The sequence below is a fragment of the Calonectris borealis genome, chromosome 1 (genome assembly GCF_964195595.1).
Source record: "Calonectris borealis chromosome 1, bCalBor7.hap1.2, whole genome shotgun sequence".
Taxonomy (NCBI): domain Eukaryota; kingdom Metazoa; phylum Chordata; class Aves; order Procellariiformes; family Procellariidae; genus Calonectris; species Calonectris borealis.
The window spans coordinates 37,226,181-37,252,626 of NC_134312.1; the positions used below are offsets into that span (position 1 = coordinate 37,226,181).

General features: G+C 37.5%; 1 protein-coding gene across 13 annotated transcripts in view; it reads left to right on the top strand.

Moving 5' to 3' along the window:
* Positions 1-26,446, top strand: part of USP15 (ubiquitin specific peptidase 15) — a 70,585-nt gene that overhangs the window by 34,732 nt on the left and 9,407 nt on the right. For 5 of the 13 annotated variants that reach the window (XR_012673433.1, XM_075148519.1, XM_075148538.1 and 2 more), the window contains 5 exons: positions 8,183-8,266; positions 14,943-15,087; positions 24,456-24,629; positions 24,974-25,132; positions 25,686-25,910. Coding sequence is in view for 10 of the 13 variants with exons in the window: in XM_075148519.1 (XP_075004620.1) it covers positions 8,183-8,266; positions 14,943-15,087; positions 24,456-24,629; positions 24,974-25,132; positions 25,686-25,910 (787 nt within the window). In the remaining 3 variants the exon portion in view is untranslated. Of the gene's footprint in view, positions 1-8,182; positions 8,267-9,079; positions 9,241-9,273; positions 9,348-14,942; positions 15,088-16,132; positions 16,668-24,455; positions 24,630-24,973; positions 25,133-25,685; positions 25,911-26,446 lie in introns of those variants that run through there. The other 8 variants (XM_075148529.1, XM_075148545.1, XR_012673445.1 and 5 more) reach the window with 7 other exon arrangements.

Below are 26,446 nucleotides of genomic sequence, written 5' to 3' on the forward strand. Positions count from 1 at the left end.
TTCTCCATTCCCTCCCATTGGGTATTTCTACACATTGATAAGATCGCTTTGGAGCCTTCTCCTCTCCAGGCTGAACAGTCCCAGCTCTCTCAGCCTCTCCACGTAGGTCAGATGCTGCAATCCCTTGATCACCTTTGTGGCCTCTCACTGGACTTGCTCCAGTATATCCCTGTCTATCTCTCTGGTACTGGGGAGCCCAGAAGTGAACCCAGCACTCCAGGGGTGTCTCACCAGTGCTGAGTGGAGGGGAAGGGTCACCTCCCTTGACCTGCTGGCAATGCTTTTCCCAATGCAGCCCACGAGGTTGTTGGCCCAAGGAGACGTTGCTGGCTTATGTTCAGTTTTTTGTCCAGCAGGACCCCAGGTGCTTCTGTGCCAAGCTGCTTTCCATCTGATCACCCGCCCTACCACACCCCAGTGTGTACTGGTGCCTGGGGTTATTCCTCCCCAGGTGCAGGCCTTTGCATTTTCTTTGATTGAACTTCATGATGTTCCTGTCCACCCATTTCTCCAGCCTGTCGAGGTCTGTCTGAATGGCAGCACAACCTATGTTGTGACAGTTAAAAATGAGAGATAGTAAGGTGTTTTGTACATTTTCCCTGCCTCTTTCTTGTTAGCAGAAGCGTAACAGCAATCTTTGTATTGATTGCTTCTTTTGGCAGTTTTTCTTTCTTCCTACTGCAGGTGATGAACGTTGGCAGTTTTTGATGAGAAACATGTTAAAGGTGTGAGCAGCTTTTTCTACTGCAAGAAGAGAACATGTTTACTTTGAAAGTGCCCAAATTGGGGCCTCAGCTCAGTATAGGAAGGAACACTTTCGAAAATAATTCTGTTTTTCTTAAAATTACAATGAATCGGTACAAATGAAAAGATCGATTACCATCATAATTGTCTTTTCTTTTGAAGAAACTAGGAAGAAAGGATTTCAAGTTTGAGATCCTTTTTATGTAGGAGCAGAGACCCTGCTGTGCAACTTAGAATTTTAGCTCTATGTCCAAGCTTGTCAGTGTTTGGATTTCTTTTATGTGTATTGTTCTTCTAACTTCTGAATTTAGTTAGTTTTGGAATCAATTGCAACATCTGCTGTAAAACCCCCACTAAAGTTTAATAATACCTGCTATTGTCTCATATTTTAATGCTACTTAAAATGTTTGTGGGTTTTTTTTTGTCTGGAAGTGTCTGAATGTGGTGTACCTTCTTAAAATGTGCACAGGGTCAGTCAAGCTTAGGAGTATCTGGATTTTTGGCTCTCTGAGAGGTTCTGTTTATATCTGTTTATATCAGCTACTGAGACGTTTGCTGCTCAGGAAGCTTGGCTTCTGTGAAACTTTTTCTAGGACGCTCATAGTGACTTCTCCTGGAATGTCTTTACTGTCGTCTGCTCCCAAAATAGATATTATTCAGCATTAATGGGCAGTTCTGCAGAAAATTGTTATACTAACTTTTCTGTGAATACCTGTCTCCTCAATGTCATACATGTAACAAAGTCATCCAAACATGGAGATCCCAGTTGCTTTGGAAGCTTAGTTGCTGCTGATCCCAGTCCGTGAATGATCTGTGTGCAGACAGTTTTTTTTTCATATCTGTATCCTTCTGCGGGAGATTATTCCACAGGCAGAAAAACAACCAACCAACCAAACCTATTTGAATGGTTTATTATAATCAAGGGGGTATTTTAAACTAAGATATAAAAAAATCTAAGATTGTAGTTCAAGTAACTTAAGCAACTGTACTATAAAATCAAATTACTTGTGTTCAGGAAAAACTGTACAACAATTAAAACCTTTCATCCAATCTGTGATTATAAAACTTGAGACAAGGAGAAGGAAGGAGCTTAAGTTTTGAAGTTCCACGAATTACCAAATGAATAGCCAGGACAAAGTTTCTATTAGTTTTCTGTTAAGAAGTTGTTACATGTTTATGTGCAAATATAAAAGCTAGAGAAACATATAAAGAAGCTCCTTCTAGCAACTCACTTCCTTCTAATTTTAGAAAAGTATTGTTTGCTGTTTTCTTAGAGAACTTAATAAACAAGTATTAACTCTACTGATCCGTCATAGTCTTCAAAAATGCTTCTTATATGGTAGAAAGCTAAGAATTTTTAAGTAATCTATCAATATACATCTGTGTGTAATAAAAGTAACAGATTTAATTCTGATGCATTTTTTTTTTAGACTTCACTGTGGAGTAAATCATCCTAATCAAATAGCTGGCTACTTTGCATAATTTACAGATAGTCTGCTGTTAACTTTAACAATTTTTGCATGTAAAAGGGAATTACATTGGTGGGGTTTTTTTTGACCATACAAAAATTTGAGACTGTACATATTCATAGTTTTTTCTCCTTGTAATAATGAGTGTTTTCTTACTATATTTGTCACATGGTTCGAAACTGTATGCCGTTTTATCTTGGAAAAACACTAAAAGCTCTTACTTGATTCTTTTTTGTTTCTGAGCTGGATCCCATAATGTTTTGAAGAGAAAAAAAAATTAATAAAAGGTGCTTAGCTGTCCTTTTGGAAATAATTTAATGCTTGTCTATCCAAGTTTTTTAGGAAAAAATATCCATGAGTCTTCAAAAGAAAAACTGTGTGAAAAGTATCATTTTCAACCAAGAGACTTAGAATCTGTTTTTTTCCCCTGAAGCAGTTGATGTGCAGACAGGTGTGCCTTTCTACTGACTTTGCTGTAAGAAGGATAATTGTGGAGAATAGAGCTAACTCAGGACTTACTCTGATGTCTTAAATTGTAAAAGCAAGAGTTGTCAGAGCTTGTCTGCCAGTCAAGAGCTGGACTGCCATTTGCTGATGCATAATAACTCGTTAGACTCTGGTAACCATGTGTCTGAGCCCCTGTGGGTAAACATCAAACATTGGTAATGTACAACAGACGTTTTCAAGTTAGTTTAACAAACGTGTTCATTAATATCAGTTAATGCAGGGTTGAGAAACTCTTAACAAATGCATGCCCTGAACATTAAGGTTTTTTTTGATTGCTGAATGTTAAAATATCAACCTTTCATGCACACCCCCCAAAGAACTATGATTAACTGAATTAGTTAGTTTTTGTGAGAATACTCTAAACTGAAGTAGGTTAAACATACTAAAGCTTGGTTTGAAATACTAAATTGTATGTTAGCCTGATTATAACCACACCTTCACAGAATCAGAGTCCTTCAGGACGGGAGGACCTCTCGAGATAATCTCATCCAGTCCCACTACTCAAAGCAGGGGCAGCTGAAGCAGGTTGCCCAGGACCATGTCCAGGCACATTTTAAATATCTCTAAGGATGGAGACTGCACAGCCACTCAGGTCAACTTGTTCCAGTTTTTGACCATCCTCACTTTAAAAAACAGTGACAGTTTATCACTTTTTTTTTTAACATCATCTTTTGTTCAGATGGAATTTCGTTTATTTCAATTTATAGTCACGGTCTTTTGTCCTTTCAGTGGGCACCACTGAGAAGGATCTTGCTCCATCTTCTCCATTCCCTCCCATTGGGTATTTCTACACATTGATAAGATCGCTCTGGAGCCTTCTCCTCTCCAGGCTGAACAGTCCCAGCTCTCTCAGCCTCTCCACGTAGGTCAGATGCTGCAATCCCTTGATCACTTTTGTGGCCTCTCACTGGACTTGCTCCAGTATATCCCTGTCTATCTCTCTGGTACTGGGGAGCCCAGAAGTGAACCCAGCACTCCAGGGGTGTCTCACCAGTGCTGAGTGGAAGGGAAGGGTCACCTCCCTTGACCTGCTGGCAATGCTTTTCCCAATGCAGCCCACGAGGTTGTTGGCCCAAGGAGACGTTGCTGGCTCATGTTCAGTTTTTTGTCCAGCAGGACCCCAGGTGCTTCTGTGCCAAGCTGCTTTCCATCCGATCACCCGCCCCACCACACCCCAGTGTGTACTGGTGCCTGGGGTTATTCCTCCCCAGGTGCAGGCCTTTGCATTTTCTTTGATTGAACTTCATGATGTTCCTGTCCACCCATTTCTCCAGCCTGTCGAGGTCTGTCTGAATGGCAGCACACTCATCTGGAGTATAAGCCCCTCCTCCCAGTTTTGTGTGGTCTCTTATCTTGCTGAGGGTGCACTCTGTCCTGATATTCTGGCCATTAATAAAGATGTTAGAGAGTACAGGACCTAGTATTGACCCCTGGAGTATACACTAGTGACTGGCCTCCAACTGGACTTTGTGCCACTGGTCAAAATCATCTGGGCCCAACCATTCAGCTGGTTTTCAGTCCATTTCACTGTACACTTATGTAACGCATGCTTCATCTGCTTGTCTGTGAGGATGTTACAGGAGACAGTGTCAAAAGGCTTACTGAAGTTGAAATAAACAACATCCATTGCTCCCCCCTCATCTGCCAAGCTAGTAATCTCATCATAGAAGGCTATCAGGCTGGTTAAGCAGCATTTCCATTTCATAAATCCATGCTGACTAGGCCTTGTCACCTTCTTGTCCTTCATATGAAAGTGGTTTCCAGGATTAGTTGCTCCATCACCACCTGTGGGATTGAGATGAGGTGGACTAGCCTGTAGTTCCCCAGATCTTCTCTCTTGCCCTCTTGAAGATATGAGTACCATTTGCTCTCTTCCAATCTTCAGGAACCTCTCCCAATAGCCAGGACCTTTCAAAAATAAACAAGAGTGCCATCACAGTAACGTCAACCAGCTCCCTCAGCAGTTGGTGCATCCCATCAGGCCCCATGGTCTTATGTATCTCCAGTGTGTTTAGGTGCTCCCTAACCTGATTGTCCTCCACTGAGAATAAGTCAGCCTTGCTCCAGATTTTGGTTTCAGGGGTGTCGGATTCCTGAAAACTGGTCTTGCTGGTAAAGACAGACACAAAGAAGGCATTGAGTACCTCAGCCTTTTCTTTGTCCTTTGTCACCAGGGCCCCTGCCCCATCTAGCAGTGACCCATGTTTTCCCTAGTCTTCCCTTTGCTGTTCGTGTAGTTGTAGAATCTTTCTTGTTGCCTTTCACATCCCTTGCCAGATTTAACACCATGTAGGCTTTGGCTTTCCTGGCCTCATCCCTGTATAATTGCACAGTATCTCCATGGTCCTTCTGGGTTACCTGCCCCTGCTTTCACTTAGACACTTTCTCTTCGTGTGTAAGTTGAGTCAGGAGCTCCTTGTTCATCCATGCAGGCTTCCTGCTGCTTTTGCTGGATTTTCTACTTGTCAGGAATGGATCATTCGTGAGCTTAGAGGAGATAGTCCCTGAATATCCACCAGCCCTCTTGGGCCCCTCTTCTCTCCCAGGCTGTATCCCATGAGACTGTTCCAGGCAGATCCCTGAAAGGTTAAAGTCTGCTCTCCAGAAGTCCAGGGTTGTGTTACTGCTTTCTGCCCTGCTCTCTCTCAGGATCCTGAATTTCACCATCTTATGGTCATTGCAACCAAGACCCCAACCTTCACATCCCCAACTAGTTCCTCCTTGTTTGTAAGTATCAGATCCAGCCGAGCACCTCTCCTTGTTGGCTCCTCAATCCCCTGTGTCAGGAAGTTGTCATCAATGCACTTCAGAACCTTCCTGGATTGCTTGTGCCCTGCTGTGTTGTCCTGCCAGTCGGTGTCACAATGGTTTAAATCCCCCATAAGGACTAGGGCCAGTAAATGTTAGGCTTCTGCCAGTTGTCCGAAGAAGCCTTGTCTGCTTTTTTTTTTATCCTGATCCAGGCAATCTATAGCAGATGCCCACAGATTATGGGAGGAAAAGAGTTGTTCTGGTTGCAAGTGGTTTTGCTGATGTCCGTATTTATGTCTCTACTATGGATCACTATGGAGTTAAAGTATAGAGCAGTTTAACCATAGGGTTAATGAAGTGTGTAGGGAAGTCGATATCTAATGTGAGTTATCGTCTGTTTTGGCAAAGGACTACAGTAAAGTTTGTTTTTTAACCTGTTTTTTACTGGACTGTTAAAATGCTAAACTATAATAAATAATTTTGTGGGTTTTGTTGGATCATGAAAAGTTACCTTTCAAAGTTAACTATTACATAGTTTATGATGTTTTTCCAACTATGTTGAGAATTTGGTTTCCTCTTCTCCTGCATGTGAGAAACAAGGCCATTTACTGATTATTGATTTTTTTACAAACAGAGTTTAAAATTGGTTATTTTTGTCAAGCAAGTAACTGTATTCTTTGGACATCTTTCTGTGGTGTTTTAACACCACGGTAACTTTAATACATACTGAAGTTAGTATACTACAGAAAGGATATATACTTTATCTTAGAACCTTCCATTTAAAACATAATTGAGGTTTTTTTGCACATTTGATTACACATTTTGTCTTGGGAGATTCCTAAGTCATTGCAGTTGTTTTATGAGTAATACTTTTGGTCATCCTTTTTGTACAATTTTAAAGGCAGAACTGAAGTATGGCAATACATTCAGCATTAGCACTTACTGTCTTTTCAGGGTTTTTTATTATCCTTGTTTTGATCTTACTTTTTTGTTTTAAATGATAGGGGGGATTTCTGCCAATGTTGTTACAAAGTTTTCCCACAAGTATTGAAATGTATTAAAAAGCTGTATGAGCTGTGAATGAATTCTGTTCTTCTCTCTACACAGGATTTAGCAATGTAAGCAACCATAAGCAGACAGAAAGGCTGCAGCACACCTCAGAGTAGTAGGAATCTCTTACTGTTCTACCTGTTATCACTTTGAATTTGATAGCAAATGCTATCAAAGAGTAAAACTACTGATTGTCATCTTCTCTAAGAAACAAATTAACTTATTTTTAGTTCTCAGTGGAAACCAGACCTTTATTTATGTAGCTTATTCTGGTTTCTTTTAATTTTTTGGATAACAATTATACATTGAGTTTTTAAATTTAAAACTGTGTTGCATTTGAATTTCATTTAAATTACATAAAACCTTCAAATTTGTTTTGAAAAGTTCAATTTCAGTTCAAAATGACTCAGTTCAAATAGCTTCTAAAATAATTACATGTGCATAATTTAACTTTTGTCTTGAATTTAAGTAGGGTTAAACTGACTTCAATTTTATATCTCTCTTGTGGACACAGTCTGTGTATTTTACTTCTTTGACGATAATGTTCAAAGAAGAGGATTTAGATTGATAAAGGAAATCTACAGGAAAGCTTTGTGAATGTTGGTCAGAATACTTTAAAAATTAAATAACATTTTCTTTACATGGTGATACATCTTTTCTTTTGGAAAAGGTTTATTAATAAAAAGTTGAAAATAAATGTGAAAATATACTCGGGAAAATTCCCTGTGTAAAAATGTTTATCTTCCTGCAGAGTTTAGTTCTTGAAAGGTCCTTGAAAAAATCCTGAGCATGTAGAATTTCTTCTCTTAATATTGTGATATGTATTTCAAAGCTTTCCAATGACAGCTGGAGCTTTTTGCAAACCAGTTGGAGTTGCGAAGGACCCACAAAAATATGAAGGTGCCTAAATTCCTTTGAGTATTCAGAGCCTTTTCCATGGTTATCTGTAAGATTTGGTCAGAAGAAGAAAAATACACTGCAAGATAGTTGTATATTGTATTTAATTGTTATGTTCAGAGGGTCTTTGTGATTAAAATGATCAGTATTCTTATATATAAAAATAGTCTTAAACAACGGGGATGAGTGATATTGCTACTGCTTTTGGCAAAAAATGTTTTTAAAGGTTATTTAGTATTGTGCATAATATCCTGGAAATTTTTTAACAGTATTAATAAGACAATTTTAATTAAATGGTTTCATGCTGCTATTAAACTAAACTTGAAGTATGTATCTTAATCAGTTTTGTATGTCATTTCAACATCCATTTATGGTTAAATGAAAAATTCATAAAATGTCCATGTTAGAAACTTTACATTCTAGGTTTTAGAACATCAAAATATCTATAGTCATACTATAAACTGAAAACAATTTTTTTTAGCACAGTGGCTTGTGGTGGGTTTTTTTGTTTGTTTTCTTTTTGTTTTTAATAGCTCTAGTTCTTCAACATGATATGAAAGTTTAAAGTACTGTGAAGCATTTCAAGTTTTAAAAGATGGATTCTGAGGGCTGCGTGTCCTGGGTATTTTTAGTGTTTTGCCCACTTTTTAAAAAATATTTCTTTGCCATGCTTGTTTATATGCATTATTCATTTGTTAGCATTCTTTCATAGGTTTTAATATCTATGCATTTTTATCTAATTTATCATTTCCATATTTTTAAAGGTCCCCAGGTGCATCCAATTTTTCAACTTTACCAAAGATCTCTCCATCTCTATCAAATAATTATAACAACATGAACAACAGAAAGTAAGCAATATACCTTAAAACATTATTTAATTTAATCACCCCAGTGTGACATAAACAAATTTCGATCTTTTATAACTCCTAGCTTAAGGATTTTGATTTGTTCTGCAATATTTGGATTGTGAATTGTTGCTGGTCACTGTTTCATAGTGTAGATATTGTAAAGCATGATATCAGGAAATGAAACATGGTTAAAGATGTTTGGTAACTCTTAGTCCTCGGTAGAACAGACACTAAAAAGAATGTTGAGCATTGTAAGAAAATATATAAAGACTTCATTTAAAGACTTCATTTAGAGTTTATCATGCTAAAAATACATTGTTGTTATTATTATCCTGCCTGAATTTAGATGGACAACAAAAAAAGTATGAACTACTTACATTTATGGTGGTCAGGTTTTCCCTTATTTATTCATGCTAAGGTATTATAGCAGCATATGTGATATCATACATTGATTTGAGACCACTACAGCTGAATTGTTTTAGCTGTAATGGTTGTCATAGTGATTATAGCCATTGATTAATTATCAGCAACTTAACTTCTCTGTCTTAGTGCTAGAAGATTTGAGAGAGATCAGTCTGATAGGTGTGCTTGAATATTACAATGAGCAGAGGCTTAGTAAATTTAGGCTTCTCACTTTTAAGGGTTTTCTCCCTTATATATCAAAATGGAAGTTTAATAAAGAATGTGATAAAACTCTAAAAGAAGAGCTTTCATATTCCAGTGGCCAACGTTGTCTGTAATCTTTTTTTGTTGTACACAACTGTAAAAAAGTTGGTGAATATAGAAAAACATGGAATTATTTCACTTTAACAGATAATGGAGCATCTTTCAAATGCTTGAAACCAGAGAGCACTCATCTTTAATGCAAGCTGGGGGAAATTGAAGAGGCTTATTCTTACAATTCATTCAAATTTAAAATATTTTTCCAAACATGCATTTTGTGATCAAACATGAAGATGTTAAATATTAAAAAGGTGACATAAATATTAAATATCTTATACAATATCTTCCAGTTAAATACTGCATTTATCAGAAGTGATTTTTCCTAAGGGGTGAAGTGTCACTTGTGCTTCTACCAATTGTGAGTAGCCCCAACTCTCACTGTTAAACAGTTGAAATCCATGTATTTAACTGCAGTCTATTGTACTCTGTGTGTGAATGTGTAGTAAATAAAAAGTATATTGTATCTATGATTGTGTGAAAAATTACTTGATCAGAGCTGAGCCTCCAGCTGAGAACTAATCTCTCCTTCCCCCATTGCTCATGCAAAAGACAGTCGTAATGCCGAAACCAAAGCTTAAGAGTTATTTTTTCTTAGGGAACCACCATTTTAAATCAAGCCAGCAAAGCTTTCTTCTTTTTTTTATTTTTTTCCTTCTTTTTTTTTTTTTTCCTTTTTTTTAATGTTAGCTTCTTCCTAGTGATGCTGTAGTTATTTTTAGGAAGCACTTATGAAACCTGTTGCCAGCTCTTGCAGCTTTTAAAGATAGTTTCTTCACTTGCTTTAGCTGATTTTATTTTTATTTCATGGTTTATTTTGGAGCCAAAATGGGAGCTTTTATAGAATGTAAGGTAAAAATCTGAGGTTGTTTTTTGTTTGTTTTTTTTTTTTAATTTGAGGATTTTCAACAGAAATACGTGTTTAAAAGGAAGTGATATAAAATTCAGCTTTGGTAAGGAATTGGTCCTTTGAAGTGCCTTATCTATAACTTAAACATTTGTAAATCAGTTAGTAGGTACATGTTCTCTATCGTGTTATGAAACACCAGCCATTTTTCTCTTGTAACTCAAAACACTGTGTATCTGGATGTTATGTAAGGCAGATTTTCAGTGCAGAAGTATATGGTTTTCCTTACAATGCAATAATCCAATTATGATGAGTTTAAAATAAATATTTAAAAAATCACAAATTTATAATTCACTACAATATGTAATACAGGAGAATCTTTAGCAGCACTTCTGTCAGAATACATGTCCAAGATAAACTAGTTCAGTAATAGAGAAGTCATATCCATTAATACACTTATGTACTTTAAAGTACATACTGTTGCATTAAGAATTTTTGGCTTCAAAAGGTAAATGGAAAGATATATCTCTGTATTTAATTGTATTACATCATTCTCGATTAAGATCAGTTTCTTCCAATGATCTACTCTTCTCGCAAATATCTCCTTGTCTAAGAAAGCAGTTCTTTTCCATTAATTAATGCTATCTTCTTTTCATTACTTATTTAATGAACTACTTAATGTCAGCTTTGCCTGGAATTTATTTTCATGTTTCTGCCTTATTGTCTCTTATATTGCACGTTATCTTTAGTACAATAGCGAAATTATACATTTGTGGCTTTCCAGGATCCATTGGCGCCTCCATATGGACATGAGACGCTGTGACTCTAAAAGAAATACCAACATTTGTTTTGAAGATAATTTTAACTGACAAAGCTGATTTGTAAGGCAGAAAAAGCAATCAACAGGTTATGTGTAGTCATAGTCATAAATGCTAGTCATTGCAAGCCTGTTTTTGCAATTATTATAGCTCGGCTATAGAGTATAAATTATGTTAAAACTCTGGAAAGCATAATGTTTCTTTATATGGTACATATTTCTGTAATACTTGTCTAATCCAGGAAGTGTTCTGAGTAATAGTAAGCCTCAAATTGGTAAATATTTAATTGTGTGTTGAGCTAGTCATACGTTAGATAATAGAAATAGCTTGTGCAAATTTTATCAGGTCCAAAGCCTTCATTTCTGTAAATGTGAGTTTGCATTTGATGGAATGGAGGATTCCAAATGATTGATCATTGATGTTCTTTTGCCTTTACAGGTGATCTTGTTGAAAGAATAACATAGGAGGATTAGCATAATATGTGTTAGTGGATTCAGAAGAGCAGGGAGAGACACGCATCATTTAGGTCTTACTGGAATTTCTGTTTATTGCTGTTATAAAGCAATATATTTCATGTCACATATGGTATTTTTTAAATTATGTGGGGAGGGGATTAAAAACAGTTGAACAGGGATTTTGCTTGGGGAATTAAGTGAAAAGTTGTTTTGTTTTCTTCATTTGTAACCATTGTTTCAGGCTCCTAAAATGACTTGCTTCATCATTCAGTAATGTCAGCTTGTCGGAAGATGGACAGCTGGCAGCTTTGTTCACATGCTTGGTATATTTCAATATGCTTGTTTCAAGTAGTGTAAATGTTACTTACATCACCAGTAGAAACAGTTTCTTCGTGTTGCACCTGACACATAGGCAAATATTATGAGGAAGGTGATTTTTTTTTTTTACTTTATTTAAATAGATTATGATGTTATCTTTTGCTCTCCAGACGATGATCATGAACAATAACAAAGACAGTAGTCTTTGTGTAGTGACATGGGCCTCTCCTACTGCTTCAGGCATCTCTAAAAATTGATGGAACCTGATTATGGGTTTGTTAAAGTGGCTGGTCACAAAAACACATTGGCAGTGCATTAAAGTGGTTGAAATATTACGGAACTCAGTAAGTGTTCCAAACTTTTAATTTTCTGGGCTCATTCTTGCAACTCAAATTCCTTTTGCAGCACCTGTTGTTGGTATATGGCCCTCCACTAGCAAATTGTGTCCTTTCCAAAGCTAGTGATGCTTTTCCAAACTTCTCTGTTCCAAATCCACACTTCCCAGAACTCCCAACTACACAAGGAGTGCTCTGGGTTCATCATCATTTGAAAGCTGCTTTGAGGTTTAAAGGCAGGATACAAGACAGTACATGTAATTAATTTCAAATATGGCACATGCAACTCAAAATTTATAGATTTACAGGTAATAAAATCTCATTCGGAAACCTCCCTTTACCATTTTCACTACTTCAGGAACTCTGTCTAGCTGTTCAAGGGTCTGAAGATGGTTTCATTTCTTCAAGTCTTGCCTTATTTTTTGAGCAGCAGTTTATTCTAAGAGCTATCAGTGTTTTCTTTCTGTTAGTGCCCTTACTTGACCACCCCATTCTAATACTACCCCTCTGGTTTTCCATGCATTGTTCCTTCATTAAAGGCAACTTTCTAAAGGTTTTGTAGGAAAAGCAGATGGAGATTGGGGACACGATATCACAAGTTACTTTTTCTAGGGCATTTCTGTTTGAATGAAATTTATGTAAACTTGCCTTGCATCTTTACTTGTTTTCCATTGTTAACCATTTACTACTGCCTGTTAATAATACTTTATTTTTTGTCCAGTCTCAAAAGCATGAAAAGCAGAGGCACAATGTAATTTAAATAAAAATAATTCTTCCAGAAAAAATGAAGTTTGCAGACTGATAAAGCTTTAAAGAGACATCTCCTAGTCTCCTGCACATAGTAGACACTGTATTTTGCTGGATATGTTTTGATAAAATATCACAGAACCCTGAAAGAAAAATACATTAATAGACCTGACTCATGGGATGAGCGTGGTAACGATATTCTCTAAACCCCTCAAATGTATTTCTGTGGGCCAGAACAGAAGATGAAAGAGCTCCAAAATGGTTTTCCCTTTTGAGAAGTAAACTCTGACAGTTTGTTCCTTAGAGCAAACCAACACTGGGGATCTATCTGCATTACAATTATCTTGAATTAAAATATAATTATGTTACTCAGCTAATTTGAGGAAATCTTTCACGTGAATGCACTATAGCCAAAAGACACCAATTACATTTCCTAGCTTTCTAGTGTCCCTCCTATGATGGCAGTTTGTGAAGGGGGGGAAGCTGCAGAGAGGGAAAAAGAAGGGGAGTGAAATTACATTCAATCTGTGTATTACTCCTACATCTCCTAAATTTCCAAAGGAGATTTCTCTTCTGTTAACCATGTGAAAAGTGTAATCTTTGAGTCAGGTGAGGAAAGCACTAGGAAGCAAGCAGGGCTGAAAGTAGAAGCTTATTGTGTGCCCTGTACGTGTGCATTTCTATTGCTGCGGTGCACTGTTGAGCTGGGTCGGGGGGTTGGTTATATTGTAGAGGTTGCTTTAGCACCAATGGCAAACTTGTGCTTTTTCTTCATGGGGCAACTAAGGCTTGCCAACTTAAGGGAATTGGGGTTAATTGCAGTAGCTGGACTGCAGCTGCAAAGGCAGATGGAAGGTAATTTTCCCTGGGGATCTCTCATGCATGGGTGAAACAGGGACTAATGATAGGGAAGGGCTGACCACAGAAGCAAGCTCGAAGGGTATGCGGGCCCTGGAGTATCTTGTGTAAACTAGGGTGAAGCACATAAGTTAGGATTAAGCTGAACAGGCAAAACTAACTTGACAGGGATTTTTCATGGAGAATGACCAGTAAACACAATGCCACTTACGTAGTTTGGGGGCAAGCCAGAGAGCAGAGAAAATGCATGTGTATGGAAAAGCGCAGGACTGATAGGCAAGTCAACCATTAAAAAGAAATGATCGGATGTAAAAGTTTGAGAACAGCAGCTTTATGGACAGTGGAGCTATAAACTACACAGATTTCTGAGGCCATCAAAAGAGGGAGAAATTTTCTTCTGTTTGAAATTTTCAGTAACTTTAGTGATTGAAACAAAACAACTGTTATTCATAAAAAGTGAGTAATTGTGCACTGAGGGGACCGTTGGAATTCAGTTGGATGTAAAGAGTGTGATACTGTTCAGGAATAATGGCTGGAGTGTACCATTGGGCACTTGCATCCTCAGACTTTTACAATCATAAATCTCAGTTATTTATCAGGATTGATTCTTTGCACTGCATATTTTTCCTTGTCATTCTTAGCAATTGACTTTCAAATTTTTGTTCAAGTTGCTTCTAATGTAAATAATGCTTAGTGACTACAGAAATACTGTTGAACTTTAGGCAAAGCTGCTGTCACGCAGATTTCATTATGATCAGTGCCTGAAATGGTTTGAGAAAGAGTTTAACCTTTCTGGTTGGTGTTTTTTTCTAACGTCTGTAATATTACAGAGCATCCTCTTGCAAGATTCTTTTACCTTTCTAGTGTTCTCGGATATGCTTACTTTACTGTTTTGAGGGTTATTCTGTATTAAATATTTGCATGAGTTCATCTGGAAACAAATTGCTTTAAATCTTACCATTTTACCTATTTCAGTCTTCTCCAGTTTCTCCAAACAGATGCATCATAGAGATTTATAATGAAGTTGTTACAAGGCATTTTGCGCATTCTTTTACCTCTCAAGGCTTTCCTGCATTTGCATGCTGGATTGTGCTGTCCTAGCAGGGAAGCTATAAATAGACTGTCTGATGCAGTGAGGCAGCTATGCCACAGTGGCCTTGGAAATCTCAGCTTTCACCTGTAACTCTGCATTCCCATTCCCACCGACCTCACTCTTGCAGTAGCAGGATGCAAAAGGGACGTAAATGATTGATTGCTGCTGGTGGTGTCTAAAGTCTGAGTGTATTAAATTTGATGGAGCAATGAAGAATAGAGTAAGCTGTGAAGCTGCTCCTATCAAAAAGGGGTAGGGATATAATAATTACAGTTATTGCAGTACATTAGATTTTGGTTGTTTGCACAGGTGACTTAAATTGAAATTAATGTTACTACCAAAGTTAAATATGTCTTTAAAATCCTTTCTTGTTCACAGAAGTTACTTTAACATTTTTAATCAATTAAGTTTATAAAGTACTTTTATGTATTAAAGTACTATAGAGTACATGTTTACATTGTGAAAGATGTTTTGTTTTTTTACAGTGTGAAAAATTCAAACTATTGTCTCCCATCATATACTGCTTATAAGAATTATGATTATTCAGAGCCGGGAAGACACAATGAGCAGCCAGGCCTATGTGGCCTGAGTAACTTGGGGAATACATGTTTCATGAATTCAGCAATTCAGGTACGTACTTTAGAATAAAATGAGCTTGTCTTATTACTTGAAAACTAATGTCTTGTTACATTTTGTCATGTTTGGAAACAAATATTAAGAGACTCCATTAAGTAGCAGGATAGGATTAAAAGTGAGGAAATAATACATCTATACTGGTATACTGGAAAAGTTTTTTTACATAGCTGCATTCATTGTTTCCCCTGTTTTTGCACAGTGATCAATGTCAGAAAGAGATTTGACCAGCATTCTACGTGACTGAACCCTGAAGAGGGATTCTTTGCTTTTTGTAATGATTGACATGCATGCATGTCACGAAAAATACTTTTTCATTTTGAGATGCGCTTGAGTACAGATTGTATTGCTGAAGTGTCAAAAAGTAGATCACTGGTGGATTACTGGGCCCTTATTTCTAACTAATTATCATCTACTTTCAGTGCGCAGGTTAACATGCAGGGAACCTTTGAACATATTGACCTTTCCCCTTTGAATTGCTGCTATTTCATGGATGAGATATTTTACAGGAATGTAATAGCTTGTTTCTTTGCTATGATTGCAAGAGAAATACTAGTATACCTAGTATTACTCTTACCAAGACAAAAAAACCTTAGTCCTTTTACTTTTAAGTGGAAGCTGCAGTGGTAGATGAATTAATGATCAGAAGGAACTAGGAGTTTAATTTGGTTTTGTTTAGTACTGGAACTCGTATTTTGTCATCAAAGCAGTCTTATGTTAAAAAACTGTAAAGTGTATTTAAGTTCTTGTTCACATTTTTTTCCTGCTGAATATAAAGATACTGGATCTTAACCAAGCATACTGCAGAGTTATCTCCTCCTTTGTCATCACAAGGGTTCCCAAATTATGTCTGTGATTTCTTTGGGTGAAATAAAAAAAAAAAAAGGTTTAATTCCTTCTTTAGCCTGTTCAGGAAAAAAGTAGTTTCAGGTACATTTGTAAGCTAAGTTTATGAAGTTGTTAAAATTTATTCAAAAGAAGAAATATTCCAGAGTTGCAGACAGCCACGAGCTCTGTCTACCCTTACTCTTGTCTTCTTCAGGTTGAACAAATGCATACAGCTCTCAACCTTTCCTTGTATGTTGTCCTCCAGCCCCCTGACTGTGTTGGTGGCCCTCCTCCACCCTTCCTTACACTGGGGAGCCCTAAACAGGACAGTGCTCCAGCAGCAGTCTCACAAATGCCAAATAGAGGGGAAGACTTGCTTCCCTTTGCCTCTGGCTACTATTGCTAATACAGCCCAGCTTGGAATTGGCCGCCTTTCCCCCAGGGATGCACTGCTGGCTCTTCCACATTTCCACAGAAAAGGACCACTGCGTCATATAATGCAAAGCTGCTTCCTAGCCAGACAAGCCCAAGCCTGTAGTGGTCAATGGGGTTATTCCATGGTTATTCCATAATTATTTACAGAAGGCATCCATAAAATTCAGTTTATTCTTGTTTCTAAAAACATTTTCATGAGGATACTTGAAGAGAAATTGAACAGTGCAGGAAGTAATTCAAGTTTTTTTTTTTTTAGCATGAAAGATGGTTAAACTGAAAGGGAGAGGGTCACACATTTTGCAGCATCCATTCTAAATAAAAGTGCTACTCTTGACTACTGAATTGTGTCGTTATGCTATTGTAAAGAAAAAAAAAAGAATATATTTTTGTGTCTAGTGTGTGAACCAGAATTGTCTTTTAAAAGTTGAATTAAAAGAATATTCTTAGTACATAGTGAGATTTTTTTTTTTTATTATGACACAATATTCGTCAGGCTAGACTCATTAAAAACAAGGATAATTTTGATTACTTATTCAAACCTTTGTTAAACTGGTATACATGAATTTGCATATATGTAGATTTAAAAGTAACCTTTTAGGTGAGAATTATAAGCATGGGTTATTGCCTTTAGGAATCTTGTACAGCTTAACAAACTTATTACAGTTCACATCAGTATCCCATTGCATTAACTGGATTTAATTCTGAGGTCTGTGTTCTAAGTCATGTCAACTTTGACTTCATTGCTTTTCAGTTATATCTAGGGAATCCAGTGTTCAAATAAGTTCTGAGAAACTGTAGTGTAAATTAATGAATAGTGGTTCACAAGACAGTTCTCTAGGTAAGAAAAGCAGTGCAGCTTTTAGTTTGGCACAGGACCTTTAGTATGTCCTTGATGGTGTGTTTTTTCAAATGCATTATTTGGCAGCTTTCTTAGCAAGGAAGTGTGAAGTATCTTTCAGTTCCACATACTATATCTCTCAAAGAAAGTATTGTTCAGTTTAATGTTATCTAAGAAATCCATGAAAGTGTTTTTTAGTGAAAGTATGACATGTTCTTAACACACTAAGGTCTCGCAGACTGAAAGTTCTACTGTCTTCTTCCTCTTGCCACCAATTAGCTTCCTCCGTTTTCCAATTACACTGAAAGCATACATTTCACTGCACTAATTTGCCATTAATTTCACCTCCTACTGTTACCAGAGTAACATTGTATTATTCTGGCTAGAGGTGTAATGCCTTTGGCTGAAGCACTCTGGACACGTTTGATCTTGTCTAATCTTGGAAGCAATGAAGGGGTGGGCCTAATAGTATGTGGGTGGCAGACTAAGAAATTTTGCTTGGGAATATTGGATGCTTTAGGCTTTGACCTGGATGATGGAGCAGAGTGCATCCTCAGCAAGATTAGAGCTGACACAAATCTGGAAGGAGGGGCTGATAGACCAGATGGGTGTGCTGCCATTCAAAGGGACCTCAGCAGGCTGGAGAAATGGAAGGGCATTTCTGTTCCTGGGCAGACAGGAACCTCATGAAGTCCAATCAAAGGAAATGCAAAGGCCTGCACCTGGGGAGGAATAACCCCAGGCACCAGTACACACTGGGGTGTGGCGGGGCGGGTGATCGGATGGAAAGTAGCTTGGCACAGAAGCACCTGGGGTCCTGCTGGACAAAAAACTGAACATGAGCCAGCAACGTGTCCGTGTGGCCAAGGCAGCCAACAGCCTCCTGGGCTGCATTGAGAAGAGTATTGCCAGCAGGCTGAGAGAGGTGATCCTTCCCTTCCACTCAGCACTGGTGAGACACCCCTGGAGTGCTGGGTTCTCTTCTGGACTCCCCAATACCAGAGGGAGAGACAGGGATATACCGGAGCAAGTCCAGCGAGAGGCCACAAAGGTGATCAAGGGATTGCAGCATCTGACCTACATGAAGAGACTGAGAGCTGGGACTGTTCAGCCTGGAGAAGGGAAGGCTCCAGAGCGATCTTATCAATGTGTAGAAATACCTGGTGGGGGAGAGTAAAGAAAACTGAGCCGAACTCTTCTCAGTGGTGCCCACTGAAAGGAGAAGAGGCAATGGGCACAAACTGAAGCACAGGCAATTCCATTTAAATATAAGAATTTTTGTTTTACAATGAGGGTTATCAAACACCGGAATAGGTTTTCCAAGGAGGCTGTGGAGCCTCCATCCTTGGAGATGCTCAAAACCTGACTGGACACAGTCCCAAGCAACCTGCTTTAGGTGACCCTTCTTTGAGCAGGTGGGTTGGACTAGACAATCTCCAGAGGTGCCTTCCAACCTCAACTATTCTGTGTATCTCTGATGTGCTTTGGCTATCTACTCTAGCTTATTTACCTTCTTAAAGTGTCTTCCTTCACAATTATGTCAACACAGGATTGTTATCAGGATAAATCCGTTTTCTTTAGACAAAATAGTTTACTGTAGAATTTTAGACTCTGAAATACTTTCCAATTCCAAGCATGTTCTATTTCAAAAGCTTTGCTTTGATCCCTTCCATTCAGTCAGTGCTGAGTATAATCAATGTAGCTTCCTTCAACAGCAGCAGGGTTTAGTTTATCCACTCTCCTGCTGATTACCACTTTTCTCAGATCTTCATCCTTCCCAGACAACACTGAGGCCCCTTAGTGTTCACATAAGAGCCATTTCTGCTTCAGAAATCACTTTGTTTCTCAGACAGCTTCTCTTTGGTCTCGTCTCATGTACAGTGAAGATGGTTTACATCAGAACTGTTATCAGTGTTCCTTGAAGAAGAGGGCCAGTTCCTTGCACATCTTGCTCTCCAGAGTCTGACAAACTTGTCTGAAGGTTTTTGCCCTGTAACCATACTAGGTAGAAATGTGGTAATCCTGGCAGTTTCTTAAATCGTGTTGCAAGTTCATTAATAGTTCTTCAATCTGTAGGTAAGGTTACGCTTGTCCCTTCTTCCTGCTAAGTGATTATTGTAAAGAGACCTCTGCTTTTCCAAGTAGGGGCTTTCAGTGTTACAAAGCTCAAGACAACTAGAGGAGAGATGGTGAAGAGATGGGTGAGATCCTCTGTGGTACCAGAAACATCTGCAAGCTGAGTAGGAATGAGGCCAAGAAGGTTAAGATACCATTGCATTTCTCCCAAGTGCTGTTGTTGTATCACTGTTTCTTATTTAAAAAAGCAATAATTCAGTATTATTTCATATTTTGGTTGTATTGGAACTTTTCTTTTGTATAGATTTTTCAGATTCTTTTGAAGGGGTATTCCATGTATCTAATTTTAATCTACTTCAGTGCTAACACCTAAGGCTTGATTTTTATTATTAAGGCCTAAATGTCTGCTTTTGCAGATCTGAGCGTTAAATAAAACAGGAAAGACAAAAGGGAGCTTGTGGACTTTATGAAAACATATTATGAATGCTTGAACCCGTATGAAGCAAAAAAAAGTATTTGGCAAGTAGATGTTTTATTCACATTCACTTATGTACATGGCTATGTTCTAAGCTGAAAAAAAATTAGAAGAATATGAATCTCCTGCAGCATTGCTGTGCTGCCACCTGTGGATGTTTCCAAGTATTGCTTTGCCCTTTTGGTGGGATATTAGTGATTAGACCTCTGTGGGAAATGTTTTTTTTTCTTTTGTAGTGAAAACCTGAGAGTTCACAAAGTTTTCATTTTGTGATTCAAAAATAGGGGAAGAATGAAAGTAAATGTTGTAATTAAAAACACTTCTTTTTTTTTTCCCACATTCTCATTTTTGTTTTTTCCATCAGTGTGATTATATATACTTGACTTTTGAACAACAGCTGTTGAGAGCTTTGCAGTGAGGTATTTCAGCAGTTTTCTTTCCTCAGAAAGCTGATTATCATTCCCTCTACAGTTACTTATGGCTGTTTATCCAGACAAAACCTAACATCTTTCACTGAAATGATTAAGTTTCTAGTGCTCTGTTTCAGTTGCCATCGGCATACAGAGTTTGGGTTAAGGGGTGTATTAGCTGAGCGCTTTTCACCACCTCTGACGCTAAGCACTTCAGACAAAAGTAGGATAGACAGGTGTAAAGTAGTTCACTTTTTCTCCTGTTACTTGGATCTTTCTTTCAGTCAGTCAGCTCTTGGTCTTTTATTAGAAGGCTGAAATATGAAATTTGAATATCCCCTGCATAAAATCATTATTAAGTAGGACAGCTGAAGAACCATGATGCTTATAGGAACACTCAATTTCATGATCTTACTGTCTGCTTCTCATTTCCCCTGTTCACGGGCATAATAGGTAATGATGTTTTCTTTGCTTTGAAATTTTATTTTTATCATTATTTCTGTGTGATAACCCTTATGGGATGTGAATAAATATTTCCTCGTTACCTTAGGATCATAGGATAATTCAGGTTAGAAGGAACTTCAGAAGGATTCTAGGGCAACCTCTTGCTCAAAGAAAGGTTGGGTTTGAGGTCAGACCAGGTTGCCCAGGGCTTTATCCAGTTGGGTCTTGAAAACCTCTAAGAAGGCTGCACAGCATCTCAGCTCCACTGCTTGACTGTTCTTACAGTGAAAACTTTTTTCCTTATATCCTTATCCTCTCTTGTTTCAACTTACATCCATTGTTTCTTGTCCTCCCAGTATGCGCCACTGTGAAGAGCCTGGTTCCATCTTCTCCTTAACTTCCTGTAGGTACTAGAAGACTGCTCTTGGGTCTCCCTGAAACAGTCTCTTCTGCAGGCTGAACAAGCCCTGATGCTTCAGCCTTTTCTCACAGGGCAAGTGCTCCCAGGCCACACACTGTCTTGGTGGCCCTCTTTCTTCATTCATTTTATTTTTGTTTTATCAATTAAACAATCGGAGTCCTTGCAAACTCTTCTATCAGTGTTTTCCCATACTTAAATTATGTGGATTTAGAGAAGTATAACGTGACTATTTTTATTATTATTTTTCCACCTATATGAAGGTTTCATAGGACAGGTAGACTTGCTAACAAGATCATAGTCTGGTATTGGAATTACAGTATTCCAGTGAGGCTACAGCATTGATATATATAAAAAAGGCACTAAAAATAAAGATTATTTATTGTTCATTTTCCTGTGCATCTTAATGCCTCCCACGCCCTACTAGTTACAGCTGTCCTCTCTAAACAGTAGACTATATGCGTCTTTACAGGTGATTAGGTCTCCTTTTTGACTCAGTAGTTTAGAATGCATGCAGTGATGCATGATACAGTTGACGCACAAATTGTGTGAAGCATTGTTTCGTCCAGTCGCATTGTTTGTCTAATTTTCTTGGAGGTTGATTATGATCCCTTGATACTGATTACATAAATAGTTGTTATCCACAGATTGCTCTGCTACAGAAAAATCCTTTTTTTTTCCTTTTGTTCCAAGTAATTAATATGTAATGTGGAATTATAATTTCAGCGTTAACCTTTGTCATGCTGAAGATCGATCCTTCTCTTCTGTGGTTTGTCTCATGGTCTTGGAGTTTCTACATTCTGTTCCATCTTTTCCCATGATCATTTAGCTAAACGACCAGTTTGGGTTCAGAGACTGAGCACTTTACAGAAATTTTGTTGGTTAAAGAAAACTTGTGGAGATTGCGGTACCTGAAATGAAGTGCCATTCTGTTACCTCTTTAGTTCACAAAAGGTTTTCTGTAGTTTTACCATATTTGTTTAGCTTTTTTGGTTTCTATTCTTCTTCATCTGTCGGTATACTTGTTAGTTTACCTATGTCTCTGTTTTAAAACAAAAAAAAAAAAACAAAAAACCCCAAACCACTAGGTTGAACAGGGCACATATATCTGATGACTTTGCTGTCTAGTAGATTGTTTTGGTTCTAATAGTGGGGTTTCTTTTGTTTATGTTTTCCATGAGGCTTCCTTGATAACCTACAACATATCACATCATGAGAAAATAAGATTGTAGGCTTCTTTTCAAATTGGCTTCTGGATGCTTTTTTCCCTGTGACTTTAATCATGATCTTAGTTCTTCATTGTCAGTCTTTTCCGGAAGTAAACATGTTTGTAATTATTTAGCTTTGTCAGTTATGTTGAAAAGATCAGTGGATACGTGGCCAACTGTATTAGTTCCTTTATCAGCTACTCTTTTAAAAGTTGTGGCATCTGATACTTTAGAGATGTCAGCTCTATATCTTAGAAATTGCCGTGTTCAGGTAGATACTTGTGCATTCCAGTACTGCCATCAGTGTCACCTTATGTTGGAATGTGGAAATTGTTATAAGGAAAAAGGGAAATTATCTGTGGTAATCTTCCTGACTTATACATACGAATATAAATTAATATTCTGAGAAAGTGACAAAACTGATTTATCAGCTGAAAACTAGAAAAAGATAAGTTAGTTTTTTGGTGAAACAACACTGTCAGCACATTGTGTAGTGCTTGACTAAGAACCTATAGAAAAATTTACTATTTTTGCATTATTTAGTTCCTTGTTCTGGACATTCCTCACACTAAACTGATCAGCTGAACTGATTCGATTTCCTAAACCAGCCCAAAAGTAATCCAGAAAAAGTGATGAGGAAAAATAGTTTTTTGACAGGTTAGTGAGAGACTATGTTTATTGTGCAATCAGATGAGGATCAGCAGAGAAGGGGCAGGACTTCTTTGGGCAGTAGGATTTGTCACATCATTCAGATTGAACATGCAATTTTACCTAAAGTGTAGTTTTATTTATAGGTAGTTTAGCATGGTTTGCACTGTATTGTTTCTGGGTATCTGGTGGAATTTGGTAGTCCATCCATTCATTTAGATTGATGCTAAAATTGATTGACCACTTCTATGTAGATTTGAGAGACTGAATGTTTCTGCTTTTAGCTGCATGGATCAGTTCAGAACTCATCACCATACAGATCTGTGAGGTAGGGGGGGCTTGAGATCACCACTACTAGGGATAAAAGCTCTTTGCCATGTAGCAAGAGAAAAATGACCTTTCTTCAACCCTCAGTGTCCAAAAGGGCCTGTAATGTGAGGATTTTTTTGCAGTGTTGACAGCTCATTAAAGCTTTAGGTGAAAAGGGAGAGAAAGAAAGGAGTGCGATATGGCCATGAAACTCGGCTCTCTACAGCATATAACTGGTTTTCCTTTGTGATATTACACAGGTATGATAGGCAGAAGTAGGAATAACTTTTTTTGCCCCACTCAATACAGTTGTAATTCTTCCAGTCTCAATTGTTGCATCTTATGCAGTAGCGTATGTGGAGCTAAAATTTTTGTTCTTCCCCTTGTTTGCAGAGAGGCAGATGAGGCTGATGAAATATTTGACCTTTCTTGGAATCTTTAATAGAGGAAAGAATGCAGAAAAGCTTGTAATATTTAATGAAGAAACTTTGCTAAATCTATATGCTAAGGCATGGCATGGGGATCATTTCTGAGTGATGGAAAAGGCTTTGTTTAAAGGAGTGTAATGAGTAGTAGCACACAAAAATTCAAAGTGGTTTCCTAAAATTGTAAATCATACTTCAGTGATTACATCCTGCTGTCTCTAAGTGCTGACAGAAGGTCCAGTCCATCTAGCATAGATTGCTGTCTTCAACGGCATCCATAAGCAGATGCCTAGGAAGAGAAGGAATAGGGCAAGCATCCTCACCTTCCCTTCCCTCCCACCCCTGCCAAAAAAAAATCTCAGTTTTCAACTATTTTCTGCTCACATGTTGTTCTGAATGTGGTGTAATTTGATTTAATAAGCCCTCTTGGCTCTGTCTTCCAAGTCAGACAGTCTTTCCTTAAGGCCCTGTAAACTTTGCACATCTATAACAACTTTCAGCAAGGAGTGTCGTAAAGCTACTATTCATGTATCAAAAACCACCTTCTTTTGTTTGTTTTGAACCTCGATACAAATCATGTTGTCGCACTGTGGTTGGCTGGACTACCATGTCTAATAAATTCTGATGTAAAGTTCTTGAGAAATATTATCTGTGCATAACTTGTAATGATAGCTGCAGCCAGTCTTGCTTTAAAACCATAATTTGTTTCTGGAAAAGACTTTTTTTTTTTCTCCTTGTGGGCACTAGGCATTACAGTTTGAAGCTCATGGCTGCTTTAACAAAGTTCAAACATTCTTTGTTCAAAACTTATTCCAATCACTGTTCTAAAAATTCTGTGTTTCTATTTACAGTGTCTGAGCAACACACCTCCTCTTACAGAATATTTCCTCAATGATAAATACCAAGAAGAACTGAATTTTGACAATCCTTTAGGAATGCGAGGTGAAATAGCAAAATCTTATGCAGAGCTTATCAAGCAAATGTGGTCAGGAAAATACAGCTATGTTACCCCAAGAGCATTTAAGGTCAGTAGGGAATATAACCTGAATGTACATTGTCAGTTTTGGTTTTGTAGTTTAAGTATACAAAACTTACGGAAATAGGCAAGAATGAGAATTTGAAGTAATATTCATCAGTATGCAATCCATTCATTTAACTGTTAAAACACTTGGATGTGTATTTAAATAAGTGTTAACTGCCCTTGTGCTTTGGTCTTTGAGAATTAGTTTTGGCTTCCTGTCTCCATTGAAAAGCTTATCTTTTATAACCTTTAAGTTTTATCTTTTCAACTTTCTGCTGTAGCATCTCGGAAGTATCTGTTCTTTGTAAAAATTAAGGTACCAGAAGTATTTGTATTTATTTTTTTTAGACACAAGTGGGACGATTTGCACCACAATTTTCTGGTTATCAGCAACAAGATTGTCAAGAGCTACTGGCTTTTCTCTTGGATGGATTACATGAGGATTTGAATCGAATTAGGAAAAAGCCTTACATTCAGTTAAAGGATGCAGATGGGAGACCAGACAAGGTAGTGTTTTTGGTGTTGGTCATCTTCATTTTAATCAAAGCTATACGTTGCAAGATACTTCTACATGATTGTTCATTGAAGGGTTGGGACACTGATCACATGTTGCTTTTTCTGGAAGAGATTTCAGAAAATAAGCTGAGACCTTAAAATGGAGATCTTGTTCAAGTACCTGTGGAAATTTCTGTTTATTTGGAAGATAATTAGGAGGGTGGGAGGGTATTAAGGCTTTGTTAAGACCTTTTTGTTCAATTCAATGCTGAGTTCAGTTGGAAAAACAGTTTCCATTCTGTTGTTCTTTTATTCTTATATCTACAAATGCAGCGTTCTGTCTCTCTCCGGTAATCTTACTTTAGGGAAACTCTTCTAGCATTGAGCTGCAAGCGTATAGATAATTCTGTTTGTTATGAGCATGAGTTACTTTGGATGGAATTTTTAGTTTTATTTGGTATGTTTAGGTGGTAACTGAGAATGTTCTGTCAAGCACTCTTACTAATAATTCTCACTATTCATTTCCTACTGCTTTGTCATAACCCAGGTCGTGCTTTAATTACAGGTGGTTGCTGAAGAAGCCTGGGAAAACCATTTAAAAAGAAATGATTCCATCATTGTAGATATATTTCATGGCCTTTTTAAATCCACCCTAGTTTGTCCTGAATGTGCTAAGATATCTGTAACCTTTGATCCCTTTTGTTACTTGACACTTCCATTACCCATGAAAAAAGAACGCACTTTGGAAGTTTATTTGGTTAGAATGGATCCACTTGCAAAGCCTATGCAGGTAAGCCTCTTAGTTTATGTACAAAACTCCTGATTCATGTGGCATTAACAATGAACCTGAGTTCCTTTACATTTTTTAAATTTATATGTACAATAAGCAAATCCAACAAGCTTTAGTTTTGTGGTATGTGTTCTGAAGTCCCACTTAGAAAGCCTGAGGAAGACTATACATACCTTCTTATATTTCTTTCAGTTTCAAGGAAGATGTTGGTAATTTCTTTATGGTTGTGTTAATAAGGCTTCTTAATCTTCAAAATGTATGCTGTCCTCATTTTTTATTTTAGTGTTGCTATAATGAATTTGTATGGTTATAAAAAAAATATTTATACGCTTAATCCAGACTTAATCCCTCAGTTTCTTAGCCTCAAAAGGCAAATATTGGTAATAAGTGGTGCAAAAAACCCCATGACTACCATATATTGGGTAGTCCTGAATTCTTCTATGCTATCACTTAATAGTCAAAAGAAATTTCAGATGAGATTTATTTGTAAAGAGTATCTCTTTTGCCTTTTTTAGGAAGGATGGTATTATACACCT